The sequence below is a fragment of the Callithrix jacchus genome, chromosome 7 (assembly GCF_049354715.1).
Source record: "Callithrix jacchus isolate 240 chromosome 7, calJac240_pri, whole genome shotgun sequence".
Lineage (NCBI taxonomy): Eukaryota > Metazoa > Chordata > Mammalia > Primates > Cebidae > Callithrix > Callithrix jacchus.
The window spans coordinates 28348618-28369170 of record NC_133508.1 but is presented as its reverse complement, the minus strand read 5'-3'; the positions used below and the strand labels follow the sequence as shown (position 1 = coordinate 28369170).

General features: G+C 36.0%; 1 protein-coding gene across 8 annotated transcripts in view; it reads left to right on the top strand.

Annotated features, from left to right (window-relative positions):
* MPP7 (MAGUK p55 scaffold protein 7) overlaps positions 1 to 20105 on the top strand; it is a 255825-nt gene extending 235720 nt beyond the window's left edge. For all 8 annotated transcript variants that reach the window (XM_078329683.1, XM_078329681.1, XM_078329680.1 and 5 more), the window contains 5 exons: positions 1156 to 1236; positions 11693 to 11786; positions 12828 to 12936; positions 14765 to 14908; positions 17043 to 20105. In XM_078329683.1, coding sequence (XP_078185809.1) covers positions 1156 to 1236; positions 11693 to 11786; positions 12828 to 12936; positions 14765 to 14908; positions 17043 to 17222 — 608 coding nt within the window. In that variant the 3' untranslated portion in view covers positions 17223 to 20105. The remainder of the gene's footprint in view (positions 1 to 1155; positions 1237 to 11692; positions 11787 to 12827; positions 12937 to 14764; positions 14909 to 17042) is intronic.
* Positions 20106 to 20553: the final 448 nt, after the last annotated feature.

Below are 20553 nucleotides of genomic sequence, written 5' to 3'. Positions count from 1 at the left end.
CACCTGGGATGCCCACCCTACTTCTCTTTACAACTGCATGTTCTCCATTGTATGGTGTAAAACCTTATTCTTTCAAAGCCTCCTGTGACCTCATCAGGGTGGAAGAAGATATAGGCAAGGCAGTCAACAGTCAAGTACCTGGATGCTGTGCTAGGCACCGTGCATGAGTTCTCTCTCAGTTCTTATTCATTCCTCCTAAGAAGGAGAGGGAACGCACACACTTTTAGAATGAAAATGAAATCTAATGACGCCCTGGCTTTCCCTTTCAGTATCACCAGGTGAGGGCATAGCAGATGGAAAGAGATGGGACTCTACCTGAGGGCAGTGTGGTCCTGTGGCTTGTGTTACCCCTGAACCACACCATGCTTACATGGACCCTGATGGCAGCATTGTGAGAAGCTTTTAGATGGAAAGCAACACTGGAAAGGGGAGAATTATGCCTGTCTAACTTTTGATTTCAGTCTCATATTTGAAACTGCTCTTTGTTTTTTTTTTTTTTTTCTGGCCCCAGACTCTTAATCAGTGAGCTTCTTTAAGATCAGAGTTCATTTATCATCTTTTGCTGTCCACAGACTGTACTGTATGCCTTGCTCCTTATAGGTGTTCAGTGTGTATACGTTGAGTTAAGTGTGTAAGGTCTATGCAAGTTTTCAAATGCTTAAGGAAGTCTATAGTGCAGGAGAAGCTCTCAGCACATGTAAATGTGGCTGATTGTTTTGCAGATGTAAAATGCAAAACTGAATTTGCATCCCAAATAAAGTCAGGGTGAAGGATTTTGTTTCAGTAAAACCTAAAAACATTTAAAATTGACATTATCACTATCTGGATTGTGCAATCTAATTTCCTTAGGTGCATGTATTTTTTTAGACTCTTGTGGGTAGCTTATTATTTGGTAATATTTAGATACTCTTGAATATATCTCATTTAAACATAAATACTTTTTAAGGAAAAGGTGAGGATTTCAATTGGAAAAAGTAAAAAAACAACAAAAGAAATCTGGGGTTTTCTTATCTCCAAGTTACTGGAAATAATCTCTTCACTTAGAATACAAAGCTGGATCCATGTTTTCAGTCTGTCTTAGAGATTCATGTCAGTTACAAAAATGTTTATGCGGTGTTTTGTTTGATAATGAAGTTCTGTTACTCTGTTTTTCAGGTCCTGTGGGAGTAGGGCTGAATGAACTGAAACGAAAGCTGCTGATCAGTGACACCCAGCACTATGGTGTGACAGTGCCCCGTGAGTTTTGTGCTATTTAGTGTTCCCACGACTACGCATACGATAATTTAAAAAATTTTTTTTAATTATTTTAAAAATTATTGTGGGTATAGTAAGTGTATATATTTATGGGGTACATGAGATGTTTGATATGGGCATGAAATGCTGAAATAAGCACATCATGGAGAATGCAGTATCCATCCCCTCAAGCATTTATCCTTTGAGTTACAAACAATTCTATTACACTCATTATCTTAAAAAATATACAATAAAGTTATTGTTGACTATAGTGACCCTGTTGTGCTATCAAATAGTAGATATTCTTCATTCTTTGTAACTACTTTCTTTTTGTATTCATTAATAATAACGATTTGAACACTGTTCTGAGCACTCACTCACCTAGACCTCCTAGCTACCCCAAGAAGAATGTAGTGACATTATCCCCATGTTACAGAGGAGGAAATCAAGGCAAAAGTGGTTAAAAATGTGCCCTAAATTACACAGATTTTTGGCAGAATAATTGTTAATCACAGCTTCCGTACTCTAAGGTTTTTATTACTATTATTATTATTATTATTTTTTTTTAAGACAAGGTTTCACCATGTTGGTTGGTCAGGCTGGTCTTGAACTCCCGACCTCAGGTGATCCGCCTGCCTTGGCCTCCAAAGTGCTTGGATTACAGGCGTGAGCCACCACTCCTGGCCTGCTCTTAGGTTTTTATGGTGAATTTTAGTACACATATGGCATCAAATTGTTACTTACAAATTTACTTTTAAATAAAAGTCTAACAATTCTGTTTTCTAAAATAAGTGCTAATGTTTTCCAGAGTTTTTCACCAGCTTTAAGATTAGAAGAATCAAATCATAGAGAGCTGAAGGAGACTTATTATAATATAAATCTTTCTTAATGACTTTTTATATGTAGTAATTGGCAGATAGTGTTAAATGGACTTTTCATGGCTGTATAGTTTAAATATGGTAAGTTTCTTTTCAGAACACAGAATTAGATTTATTTTTATAAAATTGGTTTTCATAGGCATTCTTACAAATAAAATGTGATGCTTGAAACATTTTGATCTGCAGTATAAATGCCATTTGACTACTTAATATGTTGATATTAGAAAGCTGTCTAAAAGGCTAAATTGAAATGTTGGCTTTTTCAAGTGGTTTTAGTACTGTTTTAAAAAATTTGCTTGTATATTGCCCTTAGCGACGTTCTCTAGTTTTGGAAGAGTTCAGCTTTATTTAAAAATTATAGTTTTCTATGACCTCAAGTTCCTTCTTTATACTGCATTTTTCCAAATTATTGTTTGTAATCATTTTCAGACATAAGTTATAGGACTGCTACTTTCTACCACACATTACCAAGATGAAAGTAAAGGAAAATGTGGAACCAAACAGTTTCTTATTTTTTTCCTGTAATTATTCACTTCTCTTACAAAAACTGAATTACAATGTACAAGTTGTTAGAAAATTTTACAAAATAATTTTTAACCTTACAAGTGAGCAATTATATAAGAGACATAGAAGATGCCAAAACAGATTACAAAGAAAAAAAAAACAAATTTTTAAACTTCCTACTGTGTATTCTTCCCCTTGGGTTTTCTTAATTTTGTAATCTTCCCCACAAAGTATAAGATGGTTGATATTATATCTTTCACAGAGAAGAAGATTGAGATAGAAAGGATGTGTTGACTTGAGTTCCATAGATGATGATAGGTGCACTTGGATTTGAAACCATGTTTTTGTTGTTTTTTTTTTTGTCAGTTCCTATGTTCTTCCTCTTATATAACACTAGCTATCCTTTAAAACAGACTCTCCTGGTTGTATTCCAGTAAGTAGTCAAAAGGATTTCTTTTGAAGATAAGAAATATCCATAAGGCAATCTATCCCACTGACTCTCCATGATAGATGTGGTATTATGGAAGGACCCAGGGCAAGGCACTTTAGTCTCAATTTACCCAGCTGTTTAAATGTTTACCTCTGAAGTTGTTATAGAAGTTGACAATATTCTAGAAAGGTTGTGGAGCTGGGACTCTCCAAAGAAATCCACAAAGTTATTTTTTACTCTGATTTAGTTTTAGACAGATGTTAATGTCAAAAGATCTTCATATAGTAATGTTTCACAGGCTTGCCTGATGATAATAATCTCTTGGAGTTCTATAAAAAGATATGCCTGAGTATCTGTCTTTATAGCAGATGATTCCCAATATCAGACATGTTTGGAAAATACAGCATCAAGCCAAAGTGATTTAATAAATTAGAATATATTTTAAGAGTAATTTTAGAATTTCAGATAGTTTTGCTCTGTAAAATACTTTGGGCAGAGTCTTGAATATTGGAGAAAAATGATTGCTTTGATTATACCACCAGTATTGTTTGATGTTTATTTCTTTTTTTTTTTTTTTTGAGACGGAGTTTCACTCTTGTGACCCAGGCTGGAGTGCAATGGCACAATCTCAGCTCACCACAACCTCTGCCTCCTGGGTTCAGGCAATTCTGCTGCCTCAGCCTCCCGAGTAGCTGGGATTACAGGCACGTGCCACTGTGCCCAGCTAATTTTTTATATCTTTAGTAGAGATGGGGTCTCACCATGTTGACCAAGATGGTCTCCATCTCTTGACCTCATGATTCACCCGCCTCGGCCTCCCAAAGTGCTGGGATTACAGGCTTGAGCCACCGCGCCCGGCCTGTTTATTTCTAATTTTGTTTTTGAAAGCATGTATTACATATCCACCAGAAAAAAATTATGGAACAAAGGAACTCCTGCACATTGCTGGTGGGAGTGTGAATTAACACAATCATTTTGGAAAACTAATTTGCTGTATCCACTAAAGCTGAGCAAACACATACCCTGTGACCCAGCAATTCCGCTCCTACGGCACACCCAATGGAAATGCATAAACACGTTTACCAAAAGACACGTACTGAGATATTCTTAGCCAGTCATAAAAGTTCAAAATTGAAAACTATCCAAATGCTTATTTGAATAAGTAGAATGGAGAAGTATAGTACATGCATACAATGGAATACTGAATGCAATGAGAAAGAACAATCTGCAACTACATGCAACAGTAAGAATGAATCCCACAAATGTGTTGAACAAAAGGAGCCAGACCCAAGAGAATGAATGAGGCAGTATGATTTCATTTTTGTAATTGCAATAAAAGCAACATTCATGTCTGCTCTTAGAAAAGTCAAGAAGTTGGGTTAGAACGGGAACCCAAGAGGTGATTCTGAAGTGCTAGCAATTTTCTGCTTCTTGTTAGAGTGCTGGCTGCATGGGGGTGTTAGATCTGTGAAAAGGAAGTTATATACATTTTATGTATATATATGAGTTAGTGTATCATACTCAGGCTCTTAAATATTAAAAAGAAATAATAGTTTATTAACTGCAGTTTGCTGATTTTCTGGTTTTCCTAAAAATGCTATAGTTATGTAAATATTTCAAGAGGAAGCTGAGTGATTTTACATGGGACCTCTCTGTACTATTTTTGTAACTACTTGTGAATTTGCAGTTACCTTAATTTTTAAAAATTATTTAAATGGATGCTAAATCAGGTAAATACTCGAGCTAAAATGGCTGAATGAGCTATATGAAATCTTTAAAAATTATCCATGTAATAATATTAAACATTCAAAGTTGCTTTCCAAGAAAGTGGTGGCTCAAACTCTCATTTTCTGCCTTTTGCTCCTCTGTGGGAATTTTCTTTTTTTTTTTGAGACGGATTTTGGCTCTTGTTACCCAGGCTGGAGTGCAATGGCGCAATCTCGGCTCACCGCAACCTCCGCCTCCTGGGTTCAGGCAATTCTCCTGCCTCAGCCTCCCGAGTAGCTGGGATTACAGGCACGCGCCACCATGCCCAGCTAATTTTTTGTATTTTTAGTAAAGACGGGGTTTCACCATGTTGACCAGGTTGGTCTCGATCTCTTGACCTCGTGATCCACCTGCCTCGGCCTCCCAAAGTGCTGGGATTACAGGCTCAAGCCACTGCGCCCGGCTGGGAAGTTTCTTATTGATTGATTGCAGAGATGAAGTCTCACTACTTTGCCCAGGCTAATCTAATCTCAAACTCCTGGCCTCAGGTGATCCTCCTGCCTAAGCCCCCCAAAGTGCTGGGATTACAGGCATGAGCCACCATGCCCAGCCTGTGGGAAATTTCCTCCTTGAAAAGCAACATCAACATTGTTTTAAGGCTATAGGTTATCATCAATAAATCTGAATGACTATTAATACAACCAGTCAAAAGGGTCTCTTGTATATTAGATTAAAATAAAATAGGTAACAAAAAGTATTACAGTAGACATCAAATACTTGATGGATTCCAAAATCTGTGTAGTCTAGAGTTTGGGCATTCCAAGTCAACCACATCTATTAATCACTTTCTATGGTTCTCAGAAAGACATATATTGCAATGTTTGTGTTTTTGTAGGTTTTAAAGCATCCATGCTCTAGACAACTTCTTTGTCCATAGATACCTCACTTGCATTTTCTAAAAAAAAACAAAACAACAACAAAAAAAAACAAAGATAGTATAACTAGGGTACCAGTTAAAGAACTTTTTTTCCTATCTTCCCAGGACAGCTATTTTGGGATATTTTGGGGAAGTGGGGAAAGGGCTCCTATTTTGTTTCTTATTTTGCCAATCTGGGAACACATTGGGTACTCAGTGAGCTGTGACAAAGTTGTGCCTGCCTTGTGGTTAATGTGCACTTCTTTCCCTTTGAGTCTCCTTCTCATAAGAATTTCAGATCTCTTATTCAGGATTCCTCATTGTGCATAAGGTCATGAGGTTCCTATGAAACGCATTATAATTAGGCTCTGACATTCTTCATCAGTAACATAGCATCAGACCTGGGTAATTCAGGTTGATTATGATAAGCAAACAATTTGGTTGTAGAAACATAAATGCATTTGGTGATGTCATCAATGTCTTGTCAATTACCAGTTGATGTGGTTCTAAAAACATTTTAACCCTGCCATAGGATGCCATGTATCAGGGAAGTAATCTTCCATTGCAGATTTTCAACCAAAATGTCCTGCCATCATAATTGAATGTAGAAAATCTTTTCTCTGTCCATAAGAAAGAAATCAATGCACAGAAAATTCTCAATTTTGATTTTCAACAATACTTTTTACTTAGTCCAACTATTTGTTGAAGGAACACTAGCATGTAGCAACAACAAAACTGCTTAAGTAATAAATGACCATTAAGCCTAAACTCCAAAGCAGGGCATTATATTAACTTTAATATCTCTCATGTTCTTGGATATTAATTGTGTTATATATACTGAGTAGGGTATTTTTCTGCTGTAAAGTTTTAGTCTTTATGATAGAATACAATGCACCAGTTTAGAATACAGTGCACCAGTACTTCATGCTGTTCCTGTAAAGCATATGACATTTCATTTCAAAGACTAGCACTACCTCTTGGTGTGACACCTGCAGAGCAGGTATTAAAAACTGTTTAAAGAAATCTGAACATTGTATTAAAATATTCTTGCTAACTAAATAAAAGGGAATTAAACATTGGGATATAATTTAAATTAGTTGAGTTTTATCCATTACATTTTCTATTAAATTACATTCCCTGCCCCACACCCCACTTCTCGGACTCTTCTGTAACATCAAGATGTAATTAGAACGGCACATATTTAAAATACACAATTAGATCAGTTTTAGCATCTGCTTACACATGCAAAAACATCACCACAGTCAACATAATGAATGTTTCCATCTCAAAAACTTTCCTTGTGCCCTTGGTAATCTAGCCTTCCACCCTGTTCCCAAGCAACCACTGATCTGTATTCTGTCACTATTGATTATTTGAAATGATGTAGTGTGTTATCTAAATAGGATTACACAGTATGCATCCATTTTTTTTCTTTGCCAGACTTTTTCCACTCAGCATAATGAATGTAAGATTCACCCCTGTTGTTTCCTAGATCAATAATTCATTCCTTTTCATCCCTCTTCATGCTGAATAGCATTCCATTATATAGAAATGCCACAATTTGTCTATCCATGTACCTGTTGATGAATATTTAGGGGTTTCTCCCTCTACCCCCATTTTTGGCTATCATAAATAAAGTTATTACAAGGTTTTTGTACAAGTCTTTTGATGAATATATGTTTTTATTTCTCTTTGGCCAAATAAGTAGGAGGGCAATGAGGAGGCCATATGGTTTAATTTGTTAAGAAACTACTAAACTGAATTCCTAAGTGGTTATACCATCTTACAAACCACTAGTAGCACATGTGAGCTCTGGATGCTCCTCATTTTTGCCAACACCTGATGTAGTCAGTCTTCTAAATTTTTGTCACTGTAAGTACGTAGTGGTATCTCATACTTCAGTTTGCATTAACTAATGACTAGCATAATTTTATGCAGCAGTCCCCAACCTTTTTGGCACCAGGGAGCAGTTTCATGGAAGACAGTTTTTCCACAGACAGGACAGGAGGGGATGGTGTCAGGCTGGTACTGTTCCACCTCAAATCATCAGGCATTAGATTCTCATAAGGAAGGCATAATCCAGGTCCCTCACACATGCAGTTCACAATTGGGTTTGTGGTCTTATGGGAAACCAGTGCCATAACGGGGTGGAGCTCAGGTGGTAACACTCCCTTGCCCACCTGCTGCTCTCTTTCTGTGTGGCCTGGTTCCTAACAAGCCACAGACCAGCGTAGCTTGGGGGTTGAGGACTCCCGATTTTATGAATTCAGCCATTTATGTATCTTCTTTGGTAGAGTGTGTGTTTAAATGTTTTGGCCATTTTTTTGAGACAGAGTCTTCCTCTTCTGCTCTGGCTAAAGTGCAGTGGTGTGATTTGGGTCACTCCAACTTCCACCTCCTGGGTTCAAGAGGCTTGGTTCTCCCACCTCAGCCTCCTGGGTAGCTGGGATTACAGGGGTGTGCCACCATGCCCAGCTAATTTTTGTATTTATAGTAGAGATGGGGCTTCACCATGTTGTCCAGGGTGGTTTTGAATTCCTGGCCTCAAGTGATAACCTGCCTCAGCCTCCCAAAGTGCTGGGATTACAGGTGTGAGCCACCATGCCTGGCCCATTTTTAAACAGTGGATTGTTTGTCTAAGTACTGAGTTTTGAGAGTTCTACTCTTAGATACCTGTTCTTCATCTGATAAGTGTGTTACACATATTTTCTTCCAGTCTGTGACTGGCCTTTTCATTTTTTTTAATGGTATCTTTTAAAAAACAAAAGTGTTTAATTTTGATGAAATCTAATTTATCCATGTTTCTTTTATGTTTTGTAATGTTTCTGGTCTATGTAAAAGTTCTTTGCTATCTCAAGGTTGCAAAGATATTCTGTTGTCTTCTGGAAGTTTCACAGTTTTAGGTTTTACATTTAGGTCTTGACCCATTTCAAGCTTATTTTTCATGTTGTTATTTAGCAGACTTGCCTCACTCCTGATCTCAGGGGAAAACAGCTCCATCTTTTTCCATTAATATAAATGTTGGCTCATTGAGGTCCTTTATCAGTTTGAGGACAGTACTGTTAATCCTACTTTGCTGAGACTATTGTGAATGCTGTCGAAGTTTTAAAAAATGCTTCTTTGCCTACATTGAAATAATTGTGTTGGCTGCCATTAATCTCTTAATTTTACCTTTGATGTATATATATATATATATATATATATGCACTAAATATATATATAATTTATATTTTATATATATTTATATTTATCATTTATATTTACATTATAAATATGTTAATATTTAAATTAAATGTATATGTTATATATAAATAAATATATATATATGAAGCCAACCTTTAATATATACAGTAAATATATATATTAAATTATGGAAATGATTAAATTTAAGCTACTATTTTCTTATTTGTTTTCTGTTTGTCCCCTCTGTATTTTATTGTATTTGTCTTCCTTTTCTGCCTTCTTTTGGATTGAGTCCTTTTTAGTTTCCATTTTAATCTAGCCATTGACTCTCTGGTGGTATCTCTGCATTAGTTTTTTGGTGGTTGTTCTAAATACTGAAGTATGTATATCTAACCATTTGTGATCTGCTTGGCATTTAACTTGGTGTCATCTCACATAAAATGCAGAAACCTGGTAACCATTTAAGACCCTTTCCCAAGCCTAATCTTTTTGTTTTAGGTGTCAAGTATATTACATTTGCATACATTGAAAACTCTATCAGACCATATTATAACTTGTCTTTAAAATAGTCATCTATATCTTAATGAATCTAAGAGGAAAAAGTAGACTTTTACATTTACACAGCTATTTTTTTCCTCATTCCTGAAAATAGAAATTTCCTTCTTATCATTTCTCTTCAGCCTAAAAATCTTCCTTGGTTATTTCTTTTAGAACAGTCTTCTGGGGAATTAGTTTTTCTTCACCTGAGGAGGTCTTTATTTTGCCGTTATTCTTGAAACCCATTTTGATTAAGTCTTTTCCTTCAGTGCTTTAAAGATATTTCATTGATTTCTCATTGTTATGATTTATGTTAATATATCTGTGACTGTTTAAATCATTACTCACTTATGTGTTCTGTGTTTTTTCCTAGCTGCTTTGAGATTTTTTATTTATCTTTGGCTTTTAATAGTTTGATTATAACATGTCTAGGCATAATTTTTTCTTCTGAGTGTATCCTGTTTGGGATTTGCTGAGCTACTGAAACCTATAAGTTTATGTCTTTCACCAAATTATAGAAGTCTGGGGCCTTGACTTCTTCAAACATATTTTTCTGGCCTAACCTCTTTTTTCCTTTCCTTCCATCACTCCTATGACATACACGTTTTCTCATAGGTCCCTGGAGTTCTAGCTGTATTTTTAAAATCTTTTTGTTGTTATCCTTGTTCAGATATAATTTTATTACTCTGTCTTCAAGTTTACTGGCTTTTTTTTTTATAGTTTCTGTTCCTCTGCTAAGAATTTATATTTTTGTTCCATTCAAGTATACTTCCCTTTACCTTTTCAAGCATAGGTATGGTACCTGCCTTAAAGCCTTTGTCTAATCTAACTTCCAGGTCATTCAGAGTTGCCATCTGTTATCTTTCCCCTTAAAAATTGGTCTTTTTTTTGTTATTTCATGTTAAATGATTTCAGATAAAATCTGAAATCATTTAACATGAAATTTTGGACATTGTGAATGTAATGTTGTATTAACAGTAGGTCCTATTACAATATTCTGGAGAATTGATATTTTTATTTTAGCTGTCAGCTTCTTTTATCTCATTTACTTTTGTTACATTGATTTGGGTCTGTTTGGGTGCAAGGATTAGTCTGACTTGTGTGCATGGTTCAGATCTCAGCTCAGTTCTTTAAGACTTTTCTTCATTAGCTTAGATATGTTTTGTGCTACTGTTATTCAGGGGTTAGGCTGAGACCTGGACATTCCACTCTCAGTTCACTTCATAAGGACTTTGCCATGATGGTTTGGATTTGAACTGCATGTATATAGCACAGATGCGATTCTTAGACCACTGTTGACTCATACACAGAATTAAAGTGTTTTCTTCTTCCACTTTCTCCTCTCTTGGATTTCCTCCACACTTTTCAAACCACAGGGACTTTTTTTACCCCCCTGGTTCTTTGCGCCAAAACATTAGGGCTTCTATTGGTGTTTAGCTGCAAATTCTACCATGCTGCTCGGTGAAGGATTCCCACCCTTGGGGCAAAGCTAAGAGGAAAATAAAGTCAAACTTCTCCCCATGCAGTTTCACTCCCCTCTACAGTCTACCTGCTTTACTTATTTTCAAAATGTTTAGATAGTTTATTGGCATCCATAGTCTTAGTTGGGATCTGCAGGAAGGATGGCCTGTAGTGGGTTTACATTTGCCATGTCAGCACTGAAGTGCCTTGGGCTTTGTTCTTGGTGTCCTTTTAATGAATCCTATATTTTCTGCTCCATTTTAATTCATTAATAAATAATTAGGCAAGATTACGGAAAGGCTAGAAGTTCAATAGTATTCTAAGATGATGCTATTTATAACTTTGCAAAGGAGGAATGAATAGCACACAGAAGTATTTGACTTTACTTGGCTAGTAAAACAAAACTTTGAAGGCATAGCCACTATGTCTCATGAGAGGAAGAGAGTCAAACAATTTCAGAGTTTTCCTAACAACTTAGCGGTCAATAGATTTGCTTTAATGAATAAAGATAAATAAAGATAATAAGCATACTATTTGCAAAAGAAATGTTTTTTCCTCACAAGTTTAAATATTATTCTTTTATCAGGTTAGAGAGCCTGCAAAATAGCAAATAATAGCACAGACATAAATGCAATTGACCTTTTTATCCATCTTCAAGTCAATATAATTTTAGTAACAGTAGAAAATCTGGATTTATAGAGGTTACTATATTTTATTAGCTAATTCGCTTTTAAAATAGATTTTTAAATTCTGTTGAAAAAACTACACTTGATTTCTTTTTTTAATATTTTCCTTAAGATGGCTGATTTGGGCTTTCCTAAACTCCTTTTCATTAAATCACAGATACTACCAGAGCAAAAAGAAGCCAGGAGAGTGATGGCGTTGAATACATTTTCATTTCCAAGCATTTGTTTGAGACAGATGTACAAAATAACAAGTATGTGGACATTTTTGAGAATTTTCATGTGACTGTTTTTTTATAAGCACATGCCTGTTCAGTTTTAGACAACTGAGAGTTCCCCTCCATTTGAAATGTATATTAATTATCATAATAATATTTAAAACAGATGAAAAGGTAATAATTTGATTGGTATTATTAATCTTCACCTCTAATTTTTTAGTAACCTGGATTTGCTTCATTTCTATAAAATATGTAGACATTATTTTGCAGAATGAGGGAAGGCTGCAAGTATCTTATTCTGACCTCCTTCCAGCCCACTAATTGAATCTTAACAGAATTTTACTTCAAAAACTAATGACCAACTGTGTGGTATATCACTAGTTTCAGCATCTGCTTCCCACACCTGCATCTCATTCTCTCATTGGCTCTTCAAAAAATTGAAATGATGGTAATTAACTTGCTGGTGCCATCTCCTCTAGCTAGCTCCAAGCTCACCCCATTGCCCCCTGCCCAGGTTTTCCATCTGCTGAGGCATGAATATTTTAGGCTATCAGAAGCAATATGTGTTTTAATGCAGGATTGTGGATTTTTATTAAAACATCAAAATGCTTTTTTCGTATTTGGCGCAGTGACTGTGTTTTTATAGCACATGATCGGCTGCCCTGGCTCCATTAGCCACCACCCAGTGCCTCTGGTTCTGAAGCTGGGCTGGGTTAGTCTGTAGCATGCAATGAAATTCCAGTAGTTTCTATTGTTTGGCTTATTCACCATTTTATTGCACTGCATTAGGTCTGAAAAAAGGGGGTGGGGGTGATGGAAAACATTAGAGCCCTACTAGACTAAAGTACTTTTTTTCTGCTTAAATGTAATTTAAGCAAGTGTTACTGATTTGAAAATGTAAAATAAAATATTTTTTAAAAATTGACATTTTGAAATACTTGGCTCTGTTTATTTTATTAAACATAGTTTTAAAAAATTACATGTTCAGCAGAAATGACTTTTACCTATGAATTTTATCTTGCCACCTATAATTGTTTTAAATTCACAAATGATTCTGATGCATCTAATGTTTTACAGGTTTATTGAATATGGAGAATATAAAAACAACTACTATGGCACAAGTATAGACTCAGTTCGGTCTGTCCTCGCTAAAAACAAAGTTTGTTTGTTGGATGTTCAGCCTCATGTAAGTAAACAGTGAACCATTCAATATCCTTCTGACCCATGTCATCTACAGCACCTCATGCGAGCATTTCAATATGAAATAAATATGAAGTCAACTTGCTTTTGGCATATATGTGGCTTTTCTGAGATGGCAAAAGCATTTAAATGTAATTTGAGACATCTTTGTGGAAAAAAAGAAAAGCCCATGATATTATTAGAAAAGAGAAGTGGAGGAAGCTCCAAGACCTGTGTTGGTAACCCCTATTTATATTCAGTTTTTGTCAAGTAAAGCAGCTCTTAGATATTTCTATATATTCTGTATTCTTTCAAAATATATCACATTGTGACATGCATAATGCATTCTTATGTGTTATGTATTAGTATCAGTGTCTATAATTTTTTAAAATGGACATTTTGGCTCCAAGTCTCTGACTTCAGTTCTGTATATATCCTAGCAAATATCCCCCACTAGAACTGAAGGGCGTTTTATAGGAATTGTACTGAATGAAAGCCCCATTGCAACTGCCAGATCTGTACCTGTCATCCTGGACACTCCATTCTGAACATTCTGAACTGAGAATGTCAGTGGATGAAGCCATTCAATTCCCCATCAAACCATATATCTTCCAGCAGATTCCCAGCCCACAGCATTTTCCTCATTCCCCAGGGACCATGGTTTCTCTTTCCACTCATGGCTGCACTCTGCGGTGCAAAACCTCCAAATACTAGAATGACCTGCAGAAGCCCTTTGCTCCTCTAAAGGAAGATGAATCTGGAGTAAGAGGGTTTCAACAATCATCAGGGAGGCTGCCTCCTGACTTGGGTACTATGTTAGTCCATTATTGCATTGCTATAAAGAAATACCCAAGACTGGGTAATTTATTTTTTTTTAAAAAGATGTTTAATTGGCATATGGTTCTGCAGACTGTACAGGAAGCATGATGCTGGAGAGGCCTCAGGAAACTTACAATCGTGGTGGAAGGCAAAGGAGGAGTGAGCACTTCACATGGCTAGTGCCGGAGAAAGAGAGAGGAGGGAGATGCCACACACTTTGAAGCAACCAGATCTCACAAAAACTGACTATTACAATGATAGCACCAAGGGGAATGATGTTAAAACTGCCCCTGTGATCTGGTCACCTCCCACCGGGCTGCCCCTCCAGTGGTGGGGATTACATTGCAACATGAGATTTGGGTATGGACACAGATCCAAACCATATCAGGCACCAACAGTGAATGGGACAGTCCTGCTTATGCAGAGCCTCTCTACTGGTGTCCCGGGTACAGTTGCTCTCAGACTCCCACAGTGTAGTTTCAGCTCATCAAGGATAACTTTCAGCTCTCACCCTTGATTATAGATGGGTCCCCAGAAGCATAGAGTATAGAACATCAACTATTTGATGAAGCAATGTGGACAGGCTTCATGGAGAGCAGGAGGCTGCCCTTGTAGGGCACTCTGTAGGATAGGGTGAAAGAGGAGAACTCCTGCCTGAAATCAGGAAGGGGCTTGTAAGGGATGGTTGGAAGATGTTCATGGACAGAAGGTTGTTTAACTCATCACACCTTTGGGGTATTTGATCTAAAAACCAGTTTTGTGATATTTTTAGCCACTTCTGTTCAATGTTAATTATTATATATTTCAGAACTTTTAAAATGCTGTTACATTCCTCAGCTTTTTATAGAGGTGTTTATTACATTTAATTGTCAATAGTTAATTGAATAATAATATATTGGAAGGACTACTGATCTTAATGAAAGAATAATTTCAAGGAATTTTCTCCTTAGAAAGAAAATTCAGTAATTCATGATGCTATGGAGAAATGTGAGAAAACTTTCTTTTCTTCCTTGTAGACAGTGAAGCATTTAAGGACACTAGAATTTAAGCCCTATGTGATATTTATAAAGCCTCCATCAATAGAGCGTTTGAGAGAAACAAGAAAAAACGCAAAGATTATCTCAAGCAGAGATGACCAAAGTGCTGCAAAGCCCTTCACCGTAAGTATAATGATGCCTGGGGCCGGGCGTGCTGGCTCACACCTGCAGTGCCAGCACTGTGGGAGGCTGAGGCAGGAGGGTCACAGGAGCCCACGAGTTCAAGACTGGCCAACGTGGTGAAACCCCATCTCTACAAAAAATACAAAAATTAGCCAGGCATGATGGTGCACGCCTGTATTCCCAGCTACTTGGGAGGCTGAGGTGGGAAGATCACAAGAGCCCAAGAGATTGAGAGTGCAGTGAGCTGAGATCACACCACTGCACTTCAGCCTGGGCAACAGAGTGAAACCCTGTCTCGACAAGAACCACAAAAAGCTTGGGGATAAGATATAAGCAGTAGATAAGACAGAAGGTATAGTTGTATATATGAAAACGTACATATAGCTGCAAGTACTCGGGAAGAGTATAGTAGACAGAAAAATGAGTCAAAGAATTGCATTTAGACACATACCTTTTGAGTAGTTACATTTTTTGTGCTTTGGTGAATGGATCTTCATATTCAAGTGACTCAAAGCTATTTTGTATGCTATTATGCATCCATTTTATACTATTGTAGGCCAAACATTGGTATAAAACCTAGACCAATTAATTTGCAGAGCAGCTTATTTTTAAAGCTAAAACTACCATCAGTTACTATTACTCATTAAGATTCCAAATGAAAAATTTAATAATTTGCCTTGCTTGTCTCCTAGTGTCAATAATTACATTTAGCACAGCAAAAGAAAATCGCTATTTTGGGTTTAAGATAAGTAGACCAATATTATTCAGCAGTAATATTTGTATTTTCTATGAGTGTTATTGGAAATGATGATTGTGGTATATTCGTGGCTATAATGGCTTTTGGCAAGACCTTTTATTGTTTTTGTTCCTAATCTTAAGATGATATATTTTACCTTTGGACCAAAAATCAAAAGCAAAGAAATTAAATGTCAAAAGCCTATTTCTTTCTTCCCCCTCTTAATTAGTTCATCGTTAACTTTAGTCTGTATTAATTTATGAACTATTCGTTGTGGTTACAAAATACAGATCACATTTCTGATTCCCAGTATATTTGATAAATGCCTTTTTTTACATGCCAACAGTACACATCCGTTCTGAGCAGGTACTGTCGTATGATGTTAGTTACTTAGACTCTTGATCAACACTAAAATTAAAATTTTTGTTATTGTGAAATCTTATGTGACAATGAAATGCAGACTCAAATTATTTCAGCATGCTACAACATAAAGATTTATTCTACTATTTAGATATTTTAAAGGTTTCTCAATGAAGATAAGAAAGCATAACATAGGATTTGTCCCTCTTACATTTATGTTATATAGCCAACTAAAATACTTCCTGGCTTTAAAAATCTGAGACACGAAGGCTCCTGAAACACTTCTAATGAGACATAGAAAGAACATGGTAATTGGCTGGGCCTGGTGTAATCCCAGCACTTTGGAAAGCTGAGGCAGGTGGGGATCACTTGAGGTCAGGAGTTCCAGACTAGCCTGGCTAACATGGAGAAACCCTGTCTCTACTAAAAATACAAAAATTAGCCAGGTGTGGTGGCATGCTCCTGTAATCCCAGCTACTCCAGAGGCTGAGGCAGGAGAATTGCTTTAACCAGTAACCAGTGAGGCAGAGGCTGTGCTGAACTGAGATTGCACCACTGTACTGCAGCCTGGGTGACAAAGTGAGGCTTTGTATCAAAACAAAAAACATGGTAATCATCCTTTTACAAATGTATCCAACTTTGAAAAAGGAGTTTATATTATAAATTCCTTCCTATGAATAAGCATAAATAATGCAGCCAAAACATCAGAGTAAACAATTCTTTTCTCTAATAGCTGTTTTAATACTGATGTATCCCCATAATGATGAGTTAGTGACTCATTATCCTATAGTTCAGTTAAGGCAGGAGTTTTGACTCTTGCCAGAGTAGCTTTTTGTTACAAGCAAATAAGAGAAATAGTATTAGAAATTATGGCTTCTGAAGCACTTGTGGTTAAAGAGGATGACTTTTATTTCTGGCTAAGGGGAAAGACTGAACACAGAACAGCATTAGGTAAACTAATTGTAGAATGTTTGCATTGATGTGAAGTGAGGTAATGGCCTGGTTAACCAATTATTTTTTTAATACTTCCTTTCATAGGAAGAAGATTTTCAAGAAATGATTAAATCTGCACAGATAATGGAAAGTCAATATGGTCATCTTTTTGACAAAATCATAATAAATGATGACCTCACTGTGGCATTCAATGAGCTCAAAACAACTTTTGACAAATTAGAGACAGAGACCCACTGGGTACCAGTGAGCTGGTTACATTCATAACTAAGAGAAATTTCCATAATTGTCTTTTTTATAGAGTGCATGATGAAATCAATTACTGTTTTGGTAGTAGGGTTTTAAAATCTATATCACTGTCATACATGTACAATTTTGGTTCAGGTTGAATGCTGGTTTGTTTGTACCTTTTTACAGCCTTATTTCAAGTACCATATGTGAGTATAAGATCTGAAATCTAAATGTGCACCATACTGTATTCTTAGCAAAACCTCAAACCTTCTGGCTGTCTTTGATACAGCTCTATCTCCAAGATGAGGCTGAGATTTTCAGAGAGATCTAGCTAGAGGCTTAGTATGTATTAGAGTTCAGTGCTCCAGCTGGTCTCAGGTGTGGCTGCTGCTGTCAAGTTTGAATGTTAGCCCTTGAAGGTATCAATTCAGTAGCCATGAGCAGCTCCAGACAGACAGGACAGCTTTGCTATTTCCAGTGGATCATCACAGATTTAGCTGGGCTGGCAGTAAGGCATCCTTCAAAAGTGCAGACTTTTTCTTACATACTCGCAATACGTTCACAGTGTGTGCATTTTAAAATCATTCTTAAAGGAGTAGCTGAAATTTTACCTTGAGTGAATGGCCTCCTAGTATAGCTTGAGAAGTCTTTTTGAGTGCCTGTCAGTGACTCAACAACTATTTAATAAGGGAAAGTAGACTTTTAACAGTTATAAGTAACTAAAAGCCTTTCCTTGTGGGATTAGTATTAGTACCAATGATAGAGTCTTGTGGCAAGAAATGATTACAAAGGGTATTTTTATTTGTAAATCCTCAGAAGACATTTATGAAGTCACCCAAAATGTTATTTTAGCTGTTTTTGGATTTTCCCAATAAATTAGAAGAAGAATTTCTATTCAATTAAATAAAAACTAAAGATTATTTTTCATATATGTGCAATAGATCACCCTCTCTTTAAGTTGCTCTAAGATGTGTTTTAGAAAACTTTTCATATAATGTTAATTTATTTATTTGTCATCAAAATGATTTTAAATACATCCAGACACCATCCTAACCTTGCCATTGTTAAAGAAGTTTAAGAAAGACTCTTATATTGTAAATATTTAGATGGGATCTCTCACTTTTCTTTGATACTACTGATGTTCAGCAAGTGAATTATGTAGTTCAAAATGCTAGAAATGACTGTATGTTCTATAAGAGAACATATCCTGCCATTCTTGCATGCAGTGAAGCCCTGCCAATCGAAAATCGTTGCATCTGTGACTTTCAAAGAAGAAAAAAAATGTTATTTTTTGTTGATTTGTAAAGAGAGTTTAAATGTCATGTTAAAAAAATAGAATGTAGTAAAATTTTATATATTTATGAAATATTTGAAAGGCATATTTTTTTAAATATCAAATGGGGCTATTCATAAAATAAATTGATTGTATGTCAAGGTGTCCTAATTTAAAAGAGTAATTTTGTAAATCAAGGTCACATTCCATGTAAATAGTTGAGCTTTGCACAGATAGATCCAAGTATGCTGTCTGTGCACAGCACATTTGATAGCATGATTCACTAGTTTTCCTTCAGACTTTTGAAGTTCATATTAGAAACAGAGACAGAAACCACTCCCATGGCCTTGACACATAGTCACACCAAAACAGATAATCAGACTAGATATTACACAACAACATGATCCAGACAGTGAGTTCTAAGCATTTTAATTCTATAGCAGCAATTTTGTTTTTAAAAAATGAAAGAGGGAGGGTTTCTAATCTGAAGTCTGAAGTAGATTGTTTGGGTAGCATATTCCCTTCTTGGAACATTGTCTAAAAGTGTCTATAAATCAAGACTTCTGGTACAAAGAATGATGGGAACTATGTAATAATTCAGGAAATCACCAGAGTAATTTAGGTAGTCAAAATTTTTTACCCTGAAATACCCACATTAAAAAATAAATGCAGATAATTACTTCAGTTCTTTACATTGGGAACAGAGATTAGGATAAAGTGGAAGAAACTGAGGCCTTTTTTGATGGTGATAATAATGGGATGTTATAAAAATATAACATTTTTTAAAAGAAAGGTCCAGACCTGTCTTTATTTAGGGGCAGAGCTAGAACAATATGTTTTAAATAATGGGGGGGGCGGAGAACAGGGGCACTTTGGCAATTTGAGAAATCAGGTAGTATAGATTATTTATTTATTTTATTTTTTGGAGGCAGGGTCCTGCCACGTTGCTCAGGCTGGTCTTGAACTCCTGGGCCCAAGCAATCCTCCTGCCTTGGCCTCCCAAAATACTGGGATTACAGAGGTGATCCACCATGCCCAGCCAGTAGACATAGTCTTAAAAATAGTGTCTACATGGCCACCTTGATGCTTAGAAAGATATTTGATTAAAATTTAAGAAGGCAAAGCCAATTCCAAGAGTTCATTGTTAGCAGCAGCCCAAAGGCCCTGAATTCTGTACTTTCTTCCTCCATTCTCCTTCTCTAGCAAGAATAGCACTCCTCCCTCTAGAAGCCAGCTCTCAAGTTGGAGTGTCAGCCATTATGTAAGAGAATAGGAATGTTCACTTTTTAAAGTTTGTATATTTAAAATCCAAGACCAAAAAGGAAATTCTGTACTTCTATGATTGACTAAAGTCAGTTAAACATAAAAAGGTGAAATTAAAATTTAATTTTTTAACCCTTATTTTACTGACCAATATGGAAGTTCTTGGTATCTTTAAGGCTGACTTTCCTGGTATTGTGTAATGATTTAATGTATCTAAACTGTAATAATTTGAAATTGACAAACGTAACCTTCTCAGACTTACAAAACTATGTTCTTAAAATCTTTCTAAAGATACAGATTTTTATTATTTATTTTCTTTTGACTAGGAAGGATTTATAAATGTAATGAAAAATCTTTGATCTTAATAAAGTACCTTCAAACAATGTGTGTACTTACTTGAAAATTGTTTTTGCACTTGGATATTATATTTTATTATGCTACTATTCCTATCTATTCCATTATACTATTTCCCATGGTAGAACAAATTCTATTTTCTACTGTGATATGAAGTGATGTAATTGAACTTGCCATGTCTAAAATTAAATTTCATATTTTTTTCAATCAAACACTGCTTTCATCAAGGTTGTTGGAGAGATAGAATTCACTAGTGTCGTTCTTGCCCATATAGTCTGGCAATTTAAAACCATTGAGAACCACAGGGGGAAGGAAGAATTAGGACCATCAAATGATGGGAACATCCCTCCCCGACTCCCACCTCCTCTCCCTCCTCCACATTAGGAATCAGTGTCATAGGCATCCTCTTCCTGAACTCAAGTTAGGCTTAGTTCAACTTTTTCAGCTGTGCTTATGGGAACAAATTGTCATCTGCTT